Source organism: Leptonotus elevatus, chromosome 16 (assembly GCF_054856555.1).
Source record: "Leptonotus elevatus isolate MCC_2025b chromosome 16, RoL_Lele_1.0, whole genome shotgun sequence".
Lineage (NCBI taxonomy): Eukaryota > Metazoa > Chordata > Actinopteri > Syngnathiformes > Syngnathidae > Leptonotus > Leptonotus elevatus.
This window is the reverse complement of record NC_141254.1, coordinates 15,191,897-15,212,593: the sequence shown is the minus strand read 5'-3', so window position 1 is coordinate 15,212,593 and position 20,697 is coordinate 15,191,897. Positions and strand designations below refer to the sequence as shown.

The 20,697-nt window shown below is 40.2% G+C and overlaps 2 protein-coding genes and 1 long non-coding RNA gene across 5 annotated transcripts in view; 2 read left to right on the top strand and 1 right to left on the bottom strand.

Moving 5' to 3' along the window:
• Positions 1 to 2,425, top strand: part of LOC147160920 (uncharacterized) — a 30,110-nt gene extending 27,685 nt beyond the window's left edge. For both annotated transcript variants that reach the window (XR_015097346.1, XR_015097347.1), the window contains exons 4-5: positions 1,588 to 1,684; positions 1,752 to 2,425. This is a non-coding gene — a long non-coding RNA (uncharacterized LOC147160920). The remainder of the gene's footprint in view (positions 1 to 1,587; positions 1,685 to 1,751) is intronic.
• Positions 277 to 9,415, bottom strand: gab3 (GRB2 associated binding protein 3). Its single transcript, XM_086097831.1, has 11 exons — positions 9,383 to 9,415; positions 8,434 to 8,673; positions 6,319 to 6,619; positions 4,519 to 4,675; positions 3,971 to 4,419; positions 3,179 to 3,228; positions 2,853 to 3,096; positions 2,598 to 2,688; positions 2,337 to 2,427; positions 1,741 to 1,860; positions 277 to 1,653 (listed from the first exon to the last, which is right to left on the bottom strand). Exons 1-11 carry the CDS (start codon positions 9,392 to 9,394, stop codon positions 1,537 to 1,539), a joined length of 1,872 nt encoding a protein of 623 aa, XP_085953957.1. The 5' UTR covers positions 9,395 to 9,415; the 3' UTR covers positions 277 to 1,536.
• A 379-nt stretch (positions 9,416 to 9,794) lies between these two features.
• On the top strand, positions 9,795 to 19,974 carry aifm1 (apoptosis inducing factor mitochondrion associated 1). 2 transcript variants are annotated; one of them, XM_086099134.1, is made up of 21 exons: positions 9,795 to 10,036; positions 11,436 to 11,566; positions 11,786 to 11,903; positions 11,994 to 12,017; positions 12,268 to 12,375; positions 13,370 to 13,444; positions 13,590 to 13,655; positions 13,763 to 13,831; positions 14,033 to 14,160; positions 14,236 to 14,366; positions 14,503 to 14,593; positions 14,774 to 14,858; positions 14,930 to 15,006; positions 15,128 to 15,236; positions 15,310 to 15,417; positions 15,489 to 15,577; positions 15,670 to 15,810; positions 16,169 to 16,311; positions 17,308 to 17,432; positions 18,609 to 18,796; positions 18,891 to 19,974. In XM_086099134.1, the coding sequence occupies exons 1-21, from the start codon at positions 9,949 to 9,951 to the stop codon at positions 18,960 to 18,962; spliced, it is 2,166 nt and encodes a 721-aa protein (XP_085955260.1). In that variant the 5' UTR covers positions 9,795 to 9,948; the 3' UTR covers positions 18,963 to 19,974. The 2 variants fall into 2 exon arrangements, with proteins under 2 accessions (XP_085955260.1, XP_085955261.1); XM_086099135.1 differs by lacking the exons at positions 13,370 to 13,444; positions 13,590 to 13,655; positions 13,763 to 13,831.
• The last annotated feature ends 723 nt before the right edge of the window (positions 19,975 to 20,697 follow it).

The following is a 20,697-nucleotide window of genomic DNA, read 5'->3' as shown; positions in this document are numbered from 1 at the left end:
CAACACGTGAACCGCTGTTCTTTGGGCTGGGCAGTGGCAGTGCACATGCACAGTTGCACACTGCATAGGGATGGGGCAGTTGTTCCCAACTGTTGTCAAGCTGGTTATATGTTAAGTCCATTTCCCTGCACCGGATGAAGAACGTGAGAATGCATAATAACTGCATGAAGAAAAACGAAGTCAATTTCTTCACTTAAAAAAGCATCTCTGCACACAAAATAGTTTCCCTCTTTTAATAACTTACAAAGTGATAGCACTAGAAATGGGGGGGGGTAATTTACATGTTACATTTGTTGTTGTTTTTTAATCTGATAGCTATCTAGCACTGGCTCCTGTTTGTTTGCCATCAAAACAACATGTTCCTGACAGCATGAGGTGCCGACAAGTTCATACATAACCTAAATACTTTATTAATTTTCCCACTTGATTTAGAGAAATCTTATGGTCCAATGAAACTAAGGTTTAAGTTTTTGGTCATGATTCCCAAAAGGTATGTTTGGTCAAAAATATGAACGCTCATCACCAAAAGAACACCATGATAGTGGCAGCATCATGCTTGGGCCTTAGAGACAAGGTGGAATGAATTATGTACAGGTCATGTAGACCTACTGTTTGGCTTCTGATAGAAAGCCGAAATGTCCGGAAAAGCCTACTAGAACCTTTAAAAAAAAAAATTCTGTTGATGAGCATGACTTTAAATAGCTCTCATTTCACATGAGTTTGAAAGTTATAAGGGGGTGTGCACACTTGTGCAATAACTATCAAAAATGTTTATTTTTACCCCCCTTCTCAAAAGGATTCCAATTGAGTTGTTGCGTTAAGTTATAAATCATTTAACGGTGTAAAAAGTTCTGAAATTATTTATCTTGGTCTTATTTCTTATATCACAAAACATGCGAACACGGGTGTGCAGACTTTTTAGATCTAATGTAAATCCCCAAGATTTCCGTGAATCAAGAAAGTTCTCAATCTCCAGTTGACTTGACATTGATTTATGTTTGTTTGTTTTTTTAACATGTCGTCATCTAAGATGGCGGTAGAGTTCTTAGCACGTGTGTCTCACAGTTGGGTGGTCTTAACACAGATCTTCCTCAAATTTGCATGTTCTTCCTCATTTTGTGTGGGTTTTCGCCGCACATTCTGACTCATTCAGACATGCTTCTTGAACTCGCTAAAATTGTCCATACAGTACCTGTAAACATGTGTGAATGTTTTCTTTTTCTTTTTTTTGTCTATACAGTATGTGCCTTGTGACTGACAAAATAGTCTATAGAAAATGAACGAATGAATCGAATGTTCGTGATAGCAAAAGTACATTCTGTGCAGCAAACCCTTTGTGTAATTCAGGTCATTCTGAATATCTTCACAAATATATACAAAAATATTCTGCTACATTCAGATTAATGAGAACTAATAAAAACAGATTTACTGTCCTTTTTTTCCAGTGCAATTTCAAAATGCTGAAGATTTTACATCAATATTATTTTGGGTTAATATCAGACCAAGCGTTTGATATTTTCATTGTGACTTTTCCTCTTATGTTTTGGACTGCCGCACATCTGTCCATTCCATTTTGGTGTTTTGTAGTGCCTGAGTCTTCTTCTCATCCACCAGCACGTAATCCACCCGCTGTTCATCGGAAAGAAGAGGCTTCTGTGGAAATGCGTGAGGAGGTTCGGGTGAGGTAAATGTCAAAGGTCATGTTGAATCACTCTTCTGTGGTTGTGTCATCTGTTATACCTTCTGTACAGGAGAAGGAGAAGCCGAGTTGAAATCCAGTGACAAGTAGTCGAGGTTTGATCTTCTTGCCCAGGTTTGAACAACTCCTTCAACGTTGAGAGAGAAGCGTTGTCTTGATTCCTGCAGTCAGAGAAAGAACAGAACATTTGAAGAGTCATCTATGTTCCAAGTTTATGGTACGTGAAAAGTATTTCTATTGCAAAAGTGTTGAGCTATTATTGAGTTAAAACAAGACAAAACGGCCAAACGGCGATTTATATGATTTTGGGGGAAATGCACAATTTAACAACTAGGGGATTAAGACCACAAATACACCTTGACATAGTCAAAGGGGTTTTATGAGTGTTTTGCATTCCGCAACCAGTAGTGTTGCCCCCTAAAGGCACTTTTAAGCATTTCAGGCAAATTGGTTTTAAAAATAGAGGTGAACGTTGCTTTCTTTTTTTAGAGATTGTGGTTGAATTGGGACATTAATATGTTGATGACGGTTATTATTTAAAAAAAATGACATAATGGAAATGATTAGAATTACAATTATGTTATTCTGTAAACTGTATTTTAGTCTAGGCTAAAACGTGACTTGATTGGTATATTACCATTGTGGCACAGTTTGCGTCTTCATCTCTTGGATTGTCCCCAATCTCAAGACTTCCCTCATGAGCTAAACACTTTCCAGAAAAGCTGAAACTACAGAAAAAAATGAATATTATTGAATATGTTTCAGGTTTATATAACATCTTAAGTGTAATTTGTAAGTTCAATAAAAATATTGAATCTTTAAAAATAATACATTTTCTCTTTCAATAGCAACTCTTTACTACAATTTCATTAGCAAAGTTTACATCAATCAATCTCACCACGAATCAGTCTTTGTTCTGCTCAAAGGATGATGAGCGGGACATTCAGTGATTGTAGAGAGGCCTCTCAAATCAAGAGGTGGGGGACGAGCTGTGAACCCAGAGAGGACAACAAGGTCTTTATTTAATGCGGTCTGAAATGCAAACAGAGCTCTGACATTTGCATTTGCAACCGCCTATTTTTAGCAAAGCGCTGCAAAAGACTACTCCAATTGTTCACATGGTTCAAAACATTCAGCCCGCTGTCACGCTCACCTCTCCTCAAGCAAGGTTTGAGATGACGGTGAATTGGCGGCGGCGCAAATTCTCCAGGTTGGCACATGAGGGAGCTGAGAGTCTTGGTGGCCTTGACTTTGCTGTTTGTATCAGGGATGCTGAGGGGGCTCATGGGAATGTAACCGTCACCTTCAACAACGCTAACTCGCGACGATGGGGCAACCATGGGGATGTAGGACTCATCTTGCTGGCTTTGAACCTGTGCCGTATTTAGATAGGCCTTCTGAAAGACAGAGATCACAAGGGAATCCATCTCCCCTTCAAGTCTGACTAAGCTTGTGCCGCCCATGGCAGGATTGTCTTACCAAATTAAGAGTCTGCCTTCTGCTCACTGTTGATCTGCTGTCAACATCTCCTAGAAAAAGATACATTGCTGAATACAAATTTTTTCTACGGAAGCGTATTGCATTCACTTGAAAAAAAACCCTCATGTTTTTCTGATTAATTTATTTGGGGAGCTTTGTTTTTTCGAGTTTTTTTAATTTTATTTTCAGTTTTACTGAATTTTTTTTTCTGTCAAAAAAAGTATTCAGAAAAATAGGCTGGAAAAAAATATTCAGAAAAACAGGAGGAAAAATTACTCCGAAAAATAGGGAAACAAATTATTTAAAAAAAACAGGAAAAAAAATATTCAAAAGAACAGAAAAAAATTATTTAAAAAAAAACAGCTGGTGTTCTGTTTTTTGGAGTATTTTTATTATTTTTTTACCTCCAAGTAACTTGTTGCAGACTCGCTAATAGCGGAACCGTTTGTTCTGTAATCTCTGAGGGAAAACCATTAAAAATATATATATATTCCGAAAACCAGAAAAATAATTATTTTATAAAACAGGGAAAAATTACTCCTAAAAACAGACAAAAAATATTTAGAAAAAATACTCAAAAAAACAGGGAAAAATATTAAATAAAACAGGGGAAAAAATACTCAAAAAAAAACAAACCTCCCCCAAAAAAATCGTCAGAAAAACCGGATTTTTTTTTTTTTCAAGTGAATGCAATACACTTCCGTAGTTTTCCCATCCGGCCGCATCAGTCTGCACGCTGCCTCAGTATACCACCAACACGACTTTCAATTGGATCTTCCTATCAAAGCATACCAATTGTGAAATGGTCCAGGCTTGACAAAGATGTCCTCCGGGAAAGCAGCGCGACATGTTTTGGGAAATGCCGTGCACTCATTGCCCTCGGCCTGCGAATGCCTTCATCGGACAGATGGTTAGGCTTAGGTGGCAGCGGAGGAGGTGTTTGCCTGTCATTCGCGGCCTCAAATGACGCACAGGAGTACGGTTTGTCAAACTGGAAGACACTCATGGCGCAGAGATGGAGCGGAGATGAGGAGGAAGGTGGTGCTAGGGCTGTGCATGGAGCGCTGAGGGGAGGGTTGCTAAGCCTCCCATGTGCAAAAGGGGATGGACTGAGGCGAAACTGAGAAATGCAGTGAAATGATGTCGAGTCACTGCTAGGAGGTGAGGGCACGATGTCCTTGAAAACATCTTCTGTTGACTTGTGCTCCAAAGAAGTCTCGGAGTTTGAAAAGCTGCTATGTCTGCGGATGCAAGGACGTCAAAATCAATGTCAATGAAAAATATTAGCTTCTTTTTTCTTTTTTTTTATCCTGTGATTTTGTGTGAGAGGTTTAACATGCCTGCAAGTGTTTCCACTCCCTGTTTCGCATTGTGAAAGGACAAGATAATCTGGTGGATGACTGGAGTCTTGTTGACTTGACAGAGACACCCGGTCAGTGCTGTCACTTGACGGCTGAAGTGATGTTGGGGTGCGAGGAAAGCCTTCTTCTGAGCTCCCTGTTGACAAAAAAAAACAAAAAAACAAGTGTCACTGAGAATGCGTCGTTTCTGAGTTTTTGCAAGCACAAAGGGGACAAGAGTGACACCAAAAGGCAAAATGGTGCAACTCTAGCACACACAAAAATACATGCAAAGGTGCCCTTACCCAAATTCAGAAACATCAACAAGTGCATTGGAATTATTACTCCATTTATTTATTTTTATTTTTGTAAGTATATAAAAGCGAGTGATGTCATTTCTCCCTCTTTTATTTGAAAAATTGCCACTTGTGTAGTCAAGTTGGACCGGCTTCAGAAATTCAAGGCCTTTTTTCAAAAAGTAAAACACACACGCACACACACACACACACACATGCGCACACAAATCTTTCAATGCTCTCATAAAAGAGTTTCAACTAAAATGGAACTATGTGTAGTGCAAGCTTTTACAATATATTTTTCACTCGTTATAAGGGGCCTTGAAACTGAACTGTTGACACTTATCAACCAATAGCCAAAATAAAGAACTGAAGAAAAAGATTTGGCTTAGGGGTGTCCAATAAGCCATAGAGGGCCGCATACAGAACAATCAAAGGATACAAAGGCTATTAAACATGCTAAAACAAATCAATCTAGTAATTGTGCATTACAGTAATTTCAGTGTTTTTGTTTGTTTGTTATTTTTAACACATTTTAAAGGCGATAACGCAAACCGGTAAAATTTTTCATGATTTTTGGGGGGTGCCCTGTATCTAACGAGAGTAGATCTGCTCCTGCCCTGAGCAGGTTCCCACATTCAGAACCAAAGCAACAGTAATCGGTAATAAGATGGCAATTTTTAAAGCAGTAAAAAAAATACTTGAAAGTATTATTTAATCATTAACTCATTCACTGCCATTGACGGCGATAGACGTCAAAAATTTATTTCAACTATTTCTATTAGTTTAACATTTTTTTCTACTTTTGTTAACAAGAGTAGGAAAACGTATATATTTTTTATTGTACATATAGAACAGATATAAAAATGTGTGATTAATTGTGAGTTAAATAGTGAAGTCAAGCGATTAATTACGATTAAAATGTTTAATTGTAATTAATCGCATAACTTCAATAGTTTGTTCCCAAATCAGAAAATGCAGATAGTGGTGGAAATTATTTTTTGCTTCTGAAACAGAATATATTACTTTATGAGGTATTTTAAGGTGTAATGTTGTTAATATTTTACTAGTTTACTCTAAGTCAAATTTCTTAGTAGTATTAGTTGTCAGGTGCGTCACACTCATGATGGATGTCGCAACCGAACGGCCCTTCACAATACACTTTTTCAACACCCACGCCCGATAGTGTTGCAGGCCGTATCAAAAATAAAAAAAAATGTATGCATGCTGAGGGCCGCTAGAAAACGGACAGCGGGCCGTAAATAGCCCCTGGGCCATAGTTTGAATACCACTGACCTCTGTGAAACGTTGACAGCAATTTTCTATTAATTTATTACTGAAAACTTCAGTGGAGTTTAACTGTTTTATTTTTATTTATTTTTATTTTTAACACAACAGGTTAAGCAACAATTCCATCATCATGTTGCCCTTTGGCCTTCAAGTCAAATTGACCAATATCTTGCTAAGTCAAAGTGAGAACGGAAAAAAATATTTTTGCATTGACCTGCTTCCTCCTGGTTGCCAAACTGGCAAATGTGGCTGATGCTGCTGATCCAGCCGTTCATCTCCTCTTCAGTCTTGGCCACCAGGTAGAACATACGAGCGGAGGTCTTCACCACAAAGAGATGTTTTTCTTGGAAGTCACGCTTTATCCCCAGCTGCCCATTCAGCATTTCCACCTCGCACTCTTTCAGGTCAATGGTGCGGATTGGCTTTTTGGAACTCTTACTTTGGTAGTACTCCAGTACGTCGGGGTTACCGCTCATGCGACCTCTGCGCAGGACGAACCAACGTTTTCTCCACGCCTGCAGGCGAGAGGATGAATTAGCCCTTTGGTCTAATTTAATACAATTCTGGGTGTCGCCAGTAGAGAAATGTAACACCATCAGCACCTTTTTAGTCACGACCAGTCATGAGAGCCAGATCACAGCTTACTTAACAACTTTAAATCCAAATCGCTTTTGATTAGTCACTGAGCGGAACTTTTTGCTCAAATTCCGTGCAAGGAAGAGGAAGTTGACTGTATTGGGCGGAAAATGTTTAACACAACAAAATAAAGAGGTACTTGTAGAGAATTGATGACTTCTCTCTAATTGGGAAACGATACTGGAAAGAGTTTTAACCGATATTTCTATCAGAAGATGTGACTCCCAAGCTCTGCATGAAGTATTTTCACACTTGGATTTGTGGTTTAGTTTTCATCAACTTATTTTCTTTGTGTGGGCTCCTGCACGTCAGTTGGTGCCAGGAAGTGTTAAGACAAACCACATTTACTATCAACACAGCCCAATTTATGGGAAAACGAGAACGATGTTGGTGACCATCTGACAATTTGGGAGATTTCAGGACTATACTTTAAAAAAAAAAAAGCAGTTCGCAGTTTCAGAGGAACATTTGACTGTTTCCATTTCTTCGGAGAAGCATGCTAACAAACAGCAAGCGTAACAACAAAATGAATATCTAGAAGAATGATGGGGTTGAGGGACTTTGTATAGTCATTCATTCATACTAAAACTACAGATTACTGGATTTAATTCAAATGATTTAATGCATCGGCAGCCTTAAGACAATGATTATGACGATGGTGTCGATGATGGGTGTCTTTCTAGTTCGTTGAACTCGTAACTGAAGGTCAACCATACCATTTGATAAAGTAGGTGGCCTGGTGAATGCAGGAAACTTTATTTTGGTGATGCACATTCTGTGGGTTAGACTTTTTATGTCAGGGGTGATGATATATATATTTTTTTATTGTTGCATAATATGTTTTCATAAATTTAGTATGGCCCATGGGTGAATTTATATAACCTGAACTGAAAGTTCCCAACCCCTGCTTTGTGTCATCTGATTCCATTCTCCCATATAAGTTTGACCAAGATAACAGTTATTTTCATACTGGTGAGAGTATTTGAATAACAAGACACACGGCACTTCATCAACATGCATGGAATCTGTCATCTGGCGCCAGCACAACTGCTTTGGTGTCCTTCAATAAGTTTCTTTTTCTCGCCTTCAACCAACACAGACCTCCGCCCGCACTTGTTTTGACGAATTTCCCTCCTCCTCCTCTTTGCACAGAGGAAGTGCAAGCAGCCCATCAAAAAGCGGGACTATTTCTGCTTGCTGCTCATGACTGATGTCTGGCTTGGGCTGACATGACTTCCCATGTTTCACAATAAATGTGCTCCTTGCGCCAAAAACATGCAGTGAGTGGCTAAGCCAAAGATCACATGAACCAACCCCCCCCCCCCCCCCACCCCAACAATTCCACGCCGATCAAAGCGATGTGCTGTTAATTATTTTGTTTGTTGCACAAGTTGGTTTCCATTATTTGTGATTTATTGCTTCTGTCATATTTTCATGTGGTCATAATAATAGCAAGAATGAGGAGGAAAAGAATACAAAAGAGGCTGAAGGGCAGCTATGAGAATACATGGATATGTTTCAAATCCTTAATATACATTGTGTATATATTATGCACACACACAAGCACACACACACCATAGCACAAACATGCTGTAGCAGAAGGCTCAATAGCAGAGGATGGCATTTCTACTATTAGGCTGCTGCAGTGGTATGAGACAAAAAAAAACAGTGTCCAGTGTGTGCTTCTACTCACAAATCTCTTGAGTTTCTTCTCCGGGGGAGATTTAATGAGCCAGCCAGTGCAGACCACATCCCCAGCACTCATCTTGACTGCAGAGCGTGTCGTCCTCTCTGCTGCTGCTGCTGCTGCTGCTGCTGCTGCTGCTGCTGCTGCTGCTGCTGCTGTTGCTGTGAAACTGAGAGCAAGCATATCCTGTGTTCTGGTATTCAGCCCAGCCACTCCAAAAAGAGGAAGTCCAAAAAATTGATTACACTGACAGAGAGAAGGGGAGCGAGAGAATGTTTACGTTACCAAGAAGGGATGGAGCTTTTCAAGTAAGAACTGAAAATGTTGACACTCAAGCAGGAGACGGTTAAGATGTACTGATAAGAGACAAACTTGGTATCCTGCAAGACCTCATTCAAAATGCATTGTTTTAATTTTTTTTGCATGACATTTCAGAATAACTCTGTTCAAGTATGAGAAAAAATTATGAGTTATTTTGCACAGCTCAACTATTGTTGAAGGTTAAAGATTATAAAATAATATTACATGTTTTTTTAAATGTAAATGTTTGTATATTACGTTGATAAATATCCCTTAGATGTGCATGCCACTTCAACTGTTCATCACAAGCACCTGCCTTCTTTCTTCATTTGTTTTCTAATGTGTGCATTTAGGACATCATGGTAATGCATCTATGTGTCATCCCAAAAAGATAAGTCACCCGTTTTAAAGTAAAAGGGAAAAAATACAAGTGACTGAGTAATGTTGACTTTATATGAGAATAGCCCACTATGAATGTTTCACATAGTTTTTTGCTTGGGATGCTTTTTTCCCCGCTTAAAAAAAATAAAGTAAGCCAAATGTAAACACATCATTGTCATAGTTTGTTTAATTGTATATTTCAACCACTATGCTACCCCAGTGAGTACCATACTACTATTTCCAACGTAGACGTGTACCGCTCAAATATGTTTACCGTTGTGCGCATGCCAAGACGCGCTCAAGAGGCGTGGTGTGGCTCGTTTCGGCTCAATAAAAGGAAACTACTCGCTCATTGGCTCAGAGTGGACGTTGTTTGCTTTTGACCAATCAAAACGGTTGTGAACATTAACGACGTAACGCCAAAGATCTTCGAAGAAGAGATTCCCATTTTCGTGTGACTCACATTTCACACAGCACTGAGCTGAAATTAAATTCTCATGTATTGACTGTCTTCTGTCTGACTGTCTTGAGTAATGAACAATAAATAAGTGGATAAATGACAGTGCTAAATTATTTCTGACTTTATGGGCATCTGTTTAACAGAGCAACAGCGCCATCTTTTATCATCAGCTTTCCTAGTAGTCACTCTTGAGCGTTTAAGATCTTTACGATTACCCATGATTCCTCTGGACGTATGACCTGTCTCTGGCCTTGTGCAGCGCGGCAGGTAGCAGGACTCTGTGCAGGCGGTGTTAGGATTAGATTAACTAAGTAGCACTGGTGCACCTACCTGACAGGTCGGCAAGTGAAGTAAGAATTGATAAGAGCGGAGTCGCCACAATGCTCAAATGTAGAAACGTGTGGAGAAAGCTTGCTCCTCTTGCCAGAGCCTCGTCAACACTGTGTCGACAAAATGTGAAGAGAACAGGTATGTAAAAACTTACAACAGCTTGTCTTATTCTTATTAGCGCGCCTAATCGTTTCCGGCAAATTAACGGTATGGTACTTGTTATTTCTCTGTGTCTTCTCGTTTTAATTTCCGGGCAACCAATTCGGCGACATTTAGGTAGAAGTGTGACCTTCAATTCACCGTTAAAGCGCTAAAGTAGCCAACAAGCGAACGCTGATATTGCCTGAAGTTAATTCCAATGCAATAGTCTACAGCCCTGCATGACTGACTGAAAATGTCTCTGGGTTTGATTTTGTCTTTAACGTGGAGTCAATTGTGACTTGAGACGTCACACTGTAACTTAAGTAAATGGTTTTTTTTATGCTTGTAGTTTGCAGTGGTGAGACAGCTGTTTCTAATGTTGTTTCATTTTATATTTAATGTTATGTATTAGATCCATGATCGTGTTTGTTTTTAAGGGCAGAATTTAGATGCAGGTCCAAAGTGAAAGTATGCCAAATGTTGTGGTCTGTGAGTGTGCAGGGTGTCTATAAAGTATAGATAACATTTCACAAATTTAGTTCAAAAGCATTTGAATTCTTACAAAATGAGTAGATACTATATTGAACTTTGTGTTTCCCTAATTTCTACACCTCATTATATGGGCACCATAAGGGCACACTTTGCTAGGGGTGGGAATCTTTGAATGTCTCATGATTCGATTCAGATTTTGGGTTGTGATTCGATTCAGAATCGATTTTCGATTAAGAACGATTTTTGCTTCAAAATGATTTGATTGACAATGATTTTTGCTTCAATCTATAGATGTTCAAGGAATCGTAATGATCTACTCCAGTCTGACTCGCTAATGCTAATTAGTGCTCTACTCGCGGCAGTTTTATCACTCAAAAGAACGGCTCCATGCTGAAAAAACAACAACCTTTTATTGGAATAACTTGATCGTGACTTTTTCCTTCTACTCCTTAATGTGGCTACAATTTAAGTGTATCAGACCGTGGAACCACACTGCCCCTAAGTGGCCAAATCGGGTACGACATGAACAGCGCTCCCAATAAAGGCACACACAAACAAAGGGAAGACAGTATAAGATAATTTAAATAAAATCGATTTTGGTGCATTTAAAATTGATTCTGAATCGTACTAAATGAGAATTGTTTTTTATTTTTGGGGGGCACACCCCTACTCTTTACCTAAGCCACTGACTCCTGTCTTTACACATTTCAGGTGCTTTATACAAATGGATGGACAATCATTTAGTTTTAATCGTAAATGTAAAGACGGTATTAAGTAGTAGCCCAAGCACTGTACACTAGTCTTTCACCATTCACCAACATCCCAAAATATTTATGGTTCAATCTTTAACCACTTGATAGCATTTGTGAAAACTGATCACTATTTCATTGCTATCTGCGTTCAGGTTTGCACAATGCCAGAGTACCTGGACATGTCCCTACGGCTCACATGGCAACCGGGCCTACAGGGAGTGGTGGGGAAAACCGTCTGTATGTCCTTACGGCTGGAGCAGTCGCCATTGGTGCAGGAATATACGTGAGTGAGCACATCTATATACTGAATATAAAAAAACGCTACACACCTTTGTTCATGTGCCATTTTTTTGTGTATAGAAAATGAGACCAAGGTAATTTGAAACGTTTTTTCAAAAGGTTCTAATCCTGCATTTTTGCACACTTTGGCAGTCTACAGGTGATTATGGTGTCCGTGTTACGGTGTAGCGCAAAGAATAAACAACTTCTCTTGTTTTCCCAGGCGTACAGAACTATCAAAGAAGACAAACAAAGATATGAGGAACGAATTGCAACAAATACACCTTTGCGACATCAAAGCGCCAAACAAACAACTACTAGCGTCCAGATAGAAACTCCGGGTTAGAACATTTGATTTTTACTTGCTATTGTTTGTTGTTGCCACCCACTTTAATTTATGACCAATGATTTATACTGTCTCTTTTTCATAGCCGCCGAGGCCATTGAAACAGAAGGTGAGTGTTTAAGTCTAATAATTAAAAAAAATATATATATATATTTTTTTTTTAGTTGCTGTGAAATTGTAATGCATCATGATATGTGTGAATTATTTTGGTTGGATCAGTTATACACAAGGTAGCCAAATGATCAGTTCTCATCTTTGTTAAATGTGTACCTATGTAACAGTGAACATTATCTTTGTAAACAGACCGCAAAGTTAGTAGTATTGAAGCGTAAAGTCCATTGTATTTGTGTGTCACTTAGTTGTTCCCGAGTCAGAACCTCAAGCCGCACCTTTGACAGAAGAGCCGAGCCCTCCCGCGCCCGATGCCGAGACAGCAGCCCCCAGTGAGACGACTGAACCTCTACAAGGTTATTTTCTTCATAATGTAGGAAATGCGGCCTCATGTCTAAAAGTTTTGATTCATTTAGTATTTACGGTATATTGGGAAGCTTTTTTAGTCTAATTTCCATTACACCAGAAACTCTTATTTTGTTAAGAAATATATTGCCACACCGGTCTAATTTAATGGGCATGCCTTAAATTTGGAATTCAACCAAAATTATATGAATATCACTTTGATGATCATGAAAATGTAAATGTCCCAGGATGGTGACAATTGGACTTGTAGATTGTTATTGTCCATTATTGGCATTGGGATTTTTTTTTTTTTTGGAAATGTGAACAATTTGCAATGAGGCCAGCAAGTATTCGACCATAAAATGAAATACATGAAAAGTAATTGTTGGCTAGCATTCCAAAATGAATTGAGTTTGAAATTTTAGTGACTCCACTGCATCTTCCAACACTTTGGATTTGATACCAACACTTTTATACATGAGCCCCCAGAATGCTTTGTGCAGTCACTCCTAGCGCATTGCATGGTTCTAATACTCATGCATGATTATTTAATTATATTCTTATTATGTTTTGTGATATCTGTATTTTCCTCTTTGACACTGGCCTTTTTGTTTGTTTATTTACCTTTTTAAGTGGTTTTCAGTGTTCTGTCCAATTAACCTTTCCTAGTTGTCTTTGCACGTTCACACGCACGAATGATGTTGATGACTGGATCCATGAGGTTTTGTTTTTGTCCGTGTGTGATACTTTTACACTTTTTTTTTTTTATGTGGTTTTCAATGTAGAAAATATTTTCTTTGGGCATAGCTGGAAGCTGCACTTCCAAGTGGATTATTGCAGGAAGTGATTTCACTTGAAGTGAGCAGCATCCAGCTATGATTGGACGATGCATGGTCTGTATTCACGTTAGCTAGGTGAGCAACCGCATGAGTGTTGGTGGTCTTCCCTATTAGGTCCTAGTCTAACGTTCTAAGTCTGAACTCGTGCTATGGATCGCCCCAACAGCAGATGAACCCGTGTTAGAAGCGGCACCAGAAGAAGCAGCAGAAGCGCCTGCTCAGCCGCTAGTTGAGGAGGAGGGTAAGACATAAAAAGGATTTGCCGTCTTTTATGCCGTATTTTGAGGGCACGCCAGTAATTTAGTAGTCTGTATTGACTGAGACGGTGAAATGCCTCCAATCTCAGTCACACAGGCTACTAACTAATATTTAAACTATACTACCAGAACCCTCATCCGAGCCAGGCCCAGCCGAACAAACCGAGCCGTCGCCGCTGCCTGTTGTGGAGAGCGGTAAGCGCCGGCAGGTCCTGTGTACGGAACCTGTGACGTACACCTGCGCCATCTTTGACGCTTGATTTTTGTCTTAACTGCTTCTGCCGCTCCGGACACACTAACAGAACCTGCAGCAGCTGAAAGCCCCGCAGCAAAGCTGTCTGAGCCACCAGCTGAAGTTGTGGCAGAGAGTGGTAAGACAGAAAAGGGGGCAGACTTTATGACCATGTTCATTTCTCTTCTTCTTTTCTTTGTTGGTAACGTTTCTTTTCTCACAGTTTGATTTTCTCTAACTTTTTTTTCTAACTTCCCCAGGTTGGTTTGTCTTCGCTCCTAACAGGTTTATAGGTGTACAGGTCATCTACCAATCTCTCGCTCTCTTTCTGTCATCCTAGCTGCAGGACTCGACACGGCACCGCCCTCACTCGCGCTCCCGTCACACGCCCCATACCTCCTCATTGGTGGAGGGACCGCCTCCTTCGCCGCTGCCCGCTCTATTCGAGCCAGAGACCCCGGCGCCCGCGTGAGTTGGCGTTCTGCTCCAAAGTCGCTTCATGTCCTTTTTGTCTATCAGCTTAACCGTGACCTCCACAAACAGGTTTTGATTGTGACGGACGAGCCGAACCTCCCGTACATGAGACCGCCTCTGTCCAAAGAGCTTTGGTTCTCTGATGACCCCGCCGTGACAGATAGTCTACGTTTCAAGCAGTGGAATGGAAAAGAACGAAGGCATGTTTTGTGTACTTAAATGCAGTTTCCCAGAAAACGCAATTGTAACCTCTAACCAGGAAAAGTGAACTGCACTCGACCTTATTTCATAAACTAATCAGCTGACTTTGACTATACTATTATGTTTGTTTTGCAGTATTTACTTCCAACCACCGTCGTTCTACATTACTGCGGAAGAACTGAGTAATGCAGAAAATGGCGGCGTGGCTGTTCTCACAAGCAAAAAGGTTGGTTGGTGGTCGTTTGTGTTTTGCATGAAAGTCATTTTAATTAAGGCATATAAAAACTACAATCACAAACAACTTTTTTTGATCACTATACAAAATGTCTCACTGTATCAGACTTTGGTCAGTGTTTATATGAAGTAGCAAGTTGATTTAAAAACGAAAAAAATTGTTTCATTCAAGGTTGTTCACATGGATGTGAGAGGTAACAAAGTCAAACTAGACGACGACACTGAGATTTCGTACGACAAGTGCTTGATTGCCACAGGTATGTCACATCCGCATACTTCCAGTATTTCCACTGAGCAACCATTCAAAGCTAATTTCAAGTTGTCTAAGGTGGCGTTCCAAGAAATTTGCAAGTCATCGACAGAGCAGGAGAGGAGGTGCAGAAAAGGACAACTTTGTTCAGAAAGGTCAGTGTTTAGTCACTCGAGGGCACTACCCAAAACTTAGGTCGGCGTGTATTTTTATAATGCAAATAAAATGATAATAACACGATGACAACAAAAGCGTTCTGCTTTTTCACCGCTCCAGATTGATGACTTCAGATCTTTAGATAAAGTCTCCAGAAACGTCAAGTCCATCACAGTCATCGGAGGCGGCTTCTTGGGCAGCGAGCTGGCCTGTGCCCTCGGCAGGAGATGTAAGACAGCCATCATGACGAGGAGAAAACATTTGATGCAACAAGTTTACTCACGCATTCGTTCACATTTCAGCTCACCATTCCGGCCTGGAGGTGATACAGATGTACCCCGAGAAGGGTAACATGGGCAAAGTTCTGCCCGAGTATCTCAGCAACTGGACGACAGACAAAGTCAAAACAGGTTTGGCTCTCTTTTGCCGTGGAGTCCCCTTTCTTTCCCATCACAATAACATTCTCAATTTGATCTCGCAGAGGGTGTAAAAGTCATCACGGAAGCTCTAGTCAAGTCTGTGACATGCAAAGATGATCAGTTGGAAATAAAACTGAAGGATGGTCGATTGGTAAGTTCAGTGTAATTCAGAGGACTATTAAAGTAATTAAGAGACTATTAAAAAAACAAAAAAAGTTACTCAACCTATGCTTCACATCATAGGTGAAAACTGATCACATCGTTGCAGCTGTTGGCCTGGAGCCCAACGTCGACCTTGCCAAGTCGGCCGGTCTGGAGGTGGACTCGGACTTTGGTGGCTATCGTGTCAATGCAGAGCTGCAAGCTCGATCCAACATTTGGGTGGTAGGTTAATATTTGAAAACTACTGCGTCAATAAACTACTTGTAAATTATTTACAAAATGGCAAATGCCTTTATTTATTTTATTTTTATTTTTTTTTAAGTAAACTTATTTTCTGATGAGTAAACAAAAAATAATGCTTAAATGACTAATGATTACATTGAAGAATTGGCCAAAAGTATAAAAAAATGTGTCTGGGTCTTTTTTGGTGTGACTGCAGCGCCCTCTTGGGGTGATCTCAGGTCACGGCGCACACACGCCCCAAAAAATTCCCATTAGTGTATTTTTAAAGTAAAACCACTGTGTGCTGTATTAAAAAAATATTTTTATCCATGCTGTTGTGTGTTCTTTCTTCATTCAGGCGGGCGATGCCGCGTGCTTCTATGACATAAGGCTCGGCCGCAGACGGGTGGAGCACCACGACCACGCTGTTGTCAGTGGCCGACTGGCGGGGGAGAACATGACGGGCGCCGACAAGCCTTACTGGCATCAGTCTATGTTTTGGTACGTATTAATTAGCAAGTGAACTATTTAACAGTATTTCCTGCTTCTAGAGGCGATTGCAGCCATATCTATGTTGTTTCAGAGGATTTGAACATGCACGCACGAGAGTAGCATTTAGCTTGTTTTAATGGATTTCCTATTCTTTGAATAGCTGAAATGCTGTTTCAGGGCCGACAAGCATCAGGAGTCAGGAGGCCACATTGCATAGAAAACGGGTTTCAAAAATCCCAAGCATTGTGTGGAATGTGGCCATCACTTCACAGATGACGGATGTGACTGCATGGTTTTAACAGGTGCTGATATATGAAACCATGCTCATGTCATTGGAAAATAAACAACCTTATCAGAATTAGCAAAATGTCAAACACATTATTGGTCGGATTTGGAAAGGATTTCAAATTATGTAATGAAATCATGTATGTGAATCATTTCTGGTGTCAAAGCGCCCGAGTCATCAAATCTTTATGTTAAGGAATGTCATACAAGCGTAAAATTAAGTTACCCTCCTTAGGATGTTAAATCAAAACTTGCTCATCTTGACTCTGCGTTCCTTACCGAACGTCCTGCGTTGGTCTCGTTGTGTCCCGACTCAGACGTGAACTGTGCAACTGTGTAGATGCATATTAGTCTGCCCAAAATGTGTCAAATTCCATAAGATAATGCGCGGCCCCACGCCATTTGCATCAATTGATCTTGATTAGTATGACAGATGGTTTCGGCCACAAACATGGTAGGACTTAAATTAAATGAATATGTGCAACATAGCCTTGTCAAAATTAACATTAGATACTTATATATGCCTCTTAGGTTTGTTAGTATTAACAGGCGCATCTTCCTTAATAACTCAGAATAATTTTATTTATATATAAATTTGAATAGATTCACGACACACAGAAATTACAATGATATATTTTAGGATTTTTTTTCTAAATATATATCTTTTTATGAATTGAACTATTCAATGATGTCTTTGTGTCTCCCAATATTGTGCAACAGGAGTGACCTGGGTCCTGACGTAGGATACGAGGCCATCGGGATTGTGGACAGCAGTTTGCCTACTGTGGGGGTCTTTGCCAAAGCCACGGCCAAGGACACACCAAAAGCTGCCACGGAGATGTCTGGTAGGATCAGTAATAAAATATCACAATTTCCTCATTCACACCCCTAACTCGGGTTGAGTATCGAAAGTCTACTAGTAGTAGCAGTAGTAACGAGACCGAATGAAAACGGTGCCTGGCTTTTATTGTTGTAGCGCCCTCTTGCTCTTCCTGTGTCAACTTGCGTGACCCGCGCTATGCAGCGCATTGAAATGATGAGCGCGACGACGGAGCAAAACGGTCGAAAGTTTTAGCTTGATTTTTCACCGATTAAAGGATGACTTGTGGAGCGCGACGGGTGTTAGTAAAACATTTGCGTGCAAGTGAGGTAACGCCTCAAATTGAATGAGTTACTTGGCAACTCATCGAGTCCGTATAAGAGCAGAGCAGTGCACGTTGTGTTTGACAAATTTCCGTGCCGAAAATCCAAGCAACTTCGGCAACAGCGGTCGGACTCGGAAATAAAGCCCCACTGGCGGCCCTGCCGCTGCCAGTATGTTTGAAATTGCAGATGTCACCGACGGCAGCCTTTCCTCTCCTTAAGGTAAGGTTAGGTAAGGCCTCATTTAATGTCGACCGCAAATCTTGCATATTAGTTCACTTTGGTTAGCAAACACCGTTGCCATTCAGCAGCATGTGTGTGACAAACGTGCACGTGGCTCTGTATACTTCCACTTTCGGCTTTATGTGAAACGCAAATGTCGTTTATTTTGTACGTGACTTCAGAAAGGCTGGCTAGGTTTGTTTTTGTTAAATGTTGTCGTGAGCTGTTAATCAGAATGGGCTACTACTAGTAACCTGAAGAGTTAGTAGGTGTATCTTCTAAACTATTTTGATAGGAATGTTTTTATTTCTGGCTTTCAAGTTATCGCAGTGACTCCTTTCACTTTTATTTATAATATTATATTCAATTTTACCTTGCAAATAAAAGGGTATTGTTTTTGACCCAAAATGTGTAGTTTTGTATTTTTTTTAGGTGCCGATTTGTGAACCGTTTAAGCACCGTTTGAAAAGTACAGAGAAAGCACCGGTATCGGATAAAACCAAACAATACCCAACCCCTACTATATTGGAAGTTTTTTTTTAAATGTATTTTTTTAGTGATGTTTGTTTTTAAATATGCATATTGGAATCTAATGATATTTTTGGGACCAAGTGAACATCAACAGCTTTGGCATGTCCTGTGAAATTGTGCTGCAGGAACTGGTATCCGCTCCGAGAGTGAAACGGAAGATGTGGCCTCAAGTGCCGTGGCCGCGTCAACGCCTGCTCCGGCTGCGACGCACAAAGACGACTACGGCAAAGGAGTCATCTTCTACCTGCGAGACAAAGTGGTGGTGGGCATCATCCTGTGGAACGTTTTCAACCAAATGCCCATCGCTAGAAAGGTTAGCCGTTATTATTTAGTGCAACAAAAAAAAGGTCATTTCAAGATCATGATTTTTTATTTTCTTTCTTCTTCTTTTTTTTTATCCTGTGTAGATTATCAAGGATGGAGAGGAACATGCAGACCTGAATGAAGTCGCCAAGCTGTTTAACATCCATGAGGATTAGGACTTTGAAAACCCTCAACAATGCAGCGACATTTTGTGAACTTTGTCCTTTACAATGTCTGATCAAGGTTTATGTAAATTATGATTTCACTGAATTATTTTCATACAACAGTTGAAACTTCAATTCATTGACCTGAATCCGTACTCCGACCAGTTTATTTTCCCCACTGTCTCGCCTTCGTCCAAACCAGTGGTTCTTAACCTTGTTGGAGGTGCTGAACCCCACCAGTTTCTTATGTGCATTCACCGAACCCTTCTTTATTGGAATTTTTTTTTTTCAAATGTAATTAATACTTCTTATTTTTACTGGTGAACAAATTAAACAGGGAGAGTAAAGTAGCCTATTTATAGAGCACTTTCAAACAACCACTGCTGTTACAAAGAAAACAGCGAGAGAGGCCCCATAATTGAACCCTGTGGAACGCCACATTTTCAGCTATACATGTGAAATCATATTGCACATATTTGTCTGACTGCTTTCTTTTTTTGCTCAAATTAGCACGAAGCGAATTACACTAATAAAGAAATCACACGGCATACCATCACAAGCCGACTTGACTAGAACACTGTCCGCACCAAAATTCCCTGCAGATAGGCCCAGCAACGCAGCGTGATCTCCTGCGGCCAATGATGGCCAAGCGGGGGCGTATCATCACGAATCATTTCAGTCGGGTGTGTGTCGACCTCCGTCGAACCCCTCGGGTTCGATGGAACCCAGGTTAAGAACCACTGGTCCAAACGTTTCTCTTGGTCACAACTGTCGCCACAGCAGCTTGTTTGGGAGAAAGGCTGTAATAAAGTCTATTTTTAAATCAAAGTTATCCCCTTATTCTCGCATGGAACTAATGTGGGATGCATTGACCTCAAGGGATTGTTGCACTCTGTGCGCTTAAGTTCAAGATGGAGCAAACGGATGTAGACAGCCACCCTGGTCGCTTGTCGGTTCATAAACAATTAAATCAGCATGTTGTTTAAGTACGAATCAAATAAATCCACTGCACTGCAGCAGTAGACCCAAAGCGTGGCCTACTTACAGTATGTTGTCTGGAGGTAAAAATGTTCAAGCATGCAGAAACAATTTTCCTTATTCTCCTTTGAGTTTCCCCACTATTAGTAATACATCCCTGTTTACTCATCACACACATTTCTTATTCTATTTGACACTGAAGGCTCCAGAGCCAAGTGAGGCAGACGTGCAGCAATAACGGGCCGTCTCCTCGTTTCTTATTCATTTTACATGATCAAGTGGATGAATCGCTGGATGGAGCGATGAGCATGAGCTTCCACATTTAGGCTATATTTACATTTTTTCCTCCCCGCTTATTTGAAGATGCACCCAGCAGGCTGGAAACATCGGACATCTCTGCTTGAGATGGGAACCACTGATATCCACCGTTACCAATAGAAGTGTGACCTCTTAGAATTTAATTTTAGCGGCTTTAAAATTAATATTGGATGATGCAGAAAACACATCATTTATAAAAACCTGTCAAATAAAAGGGGTGGCTAGTGCTCCAAATTAAATGCTATGATTATTTTTTTTTTCTCTAAAATTTGCTAAATTTATTACGTTTTGCTCAAAGAAAAATATTTGGGCTGTATCATGTTCATAAACCCGATAAGAACCGTCAAATATTTCCGTTCCTCAATTGAAGTGCCTACTGTCTCTTTAAATATTCTTGCAGTCGTTTCTTGAAACATGAGTATGGCCATAAAAAAAGAGAGCAAGCTTGTAG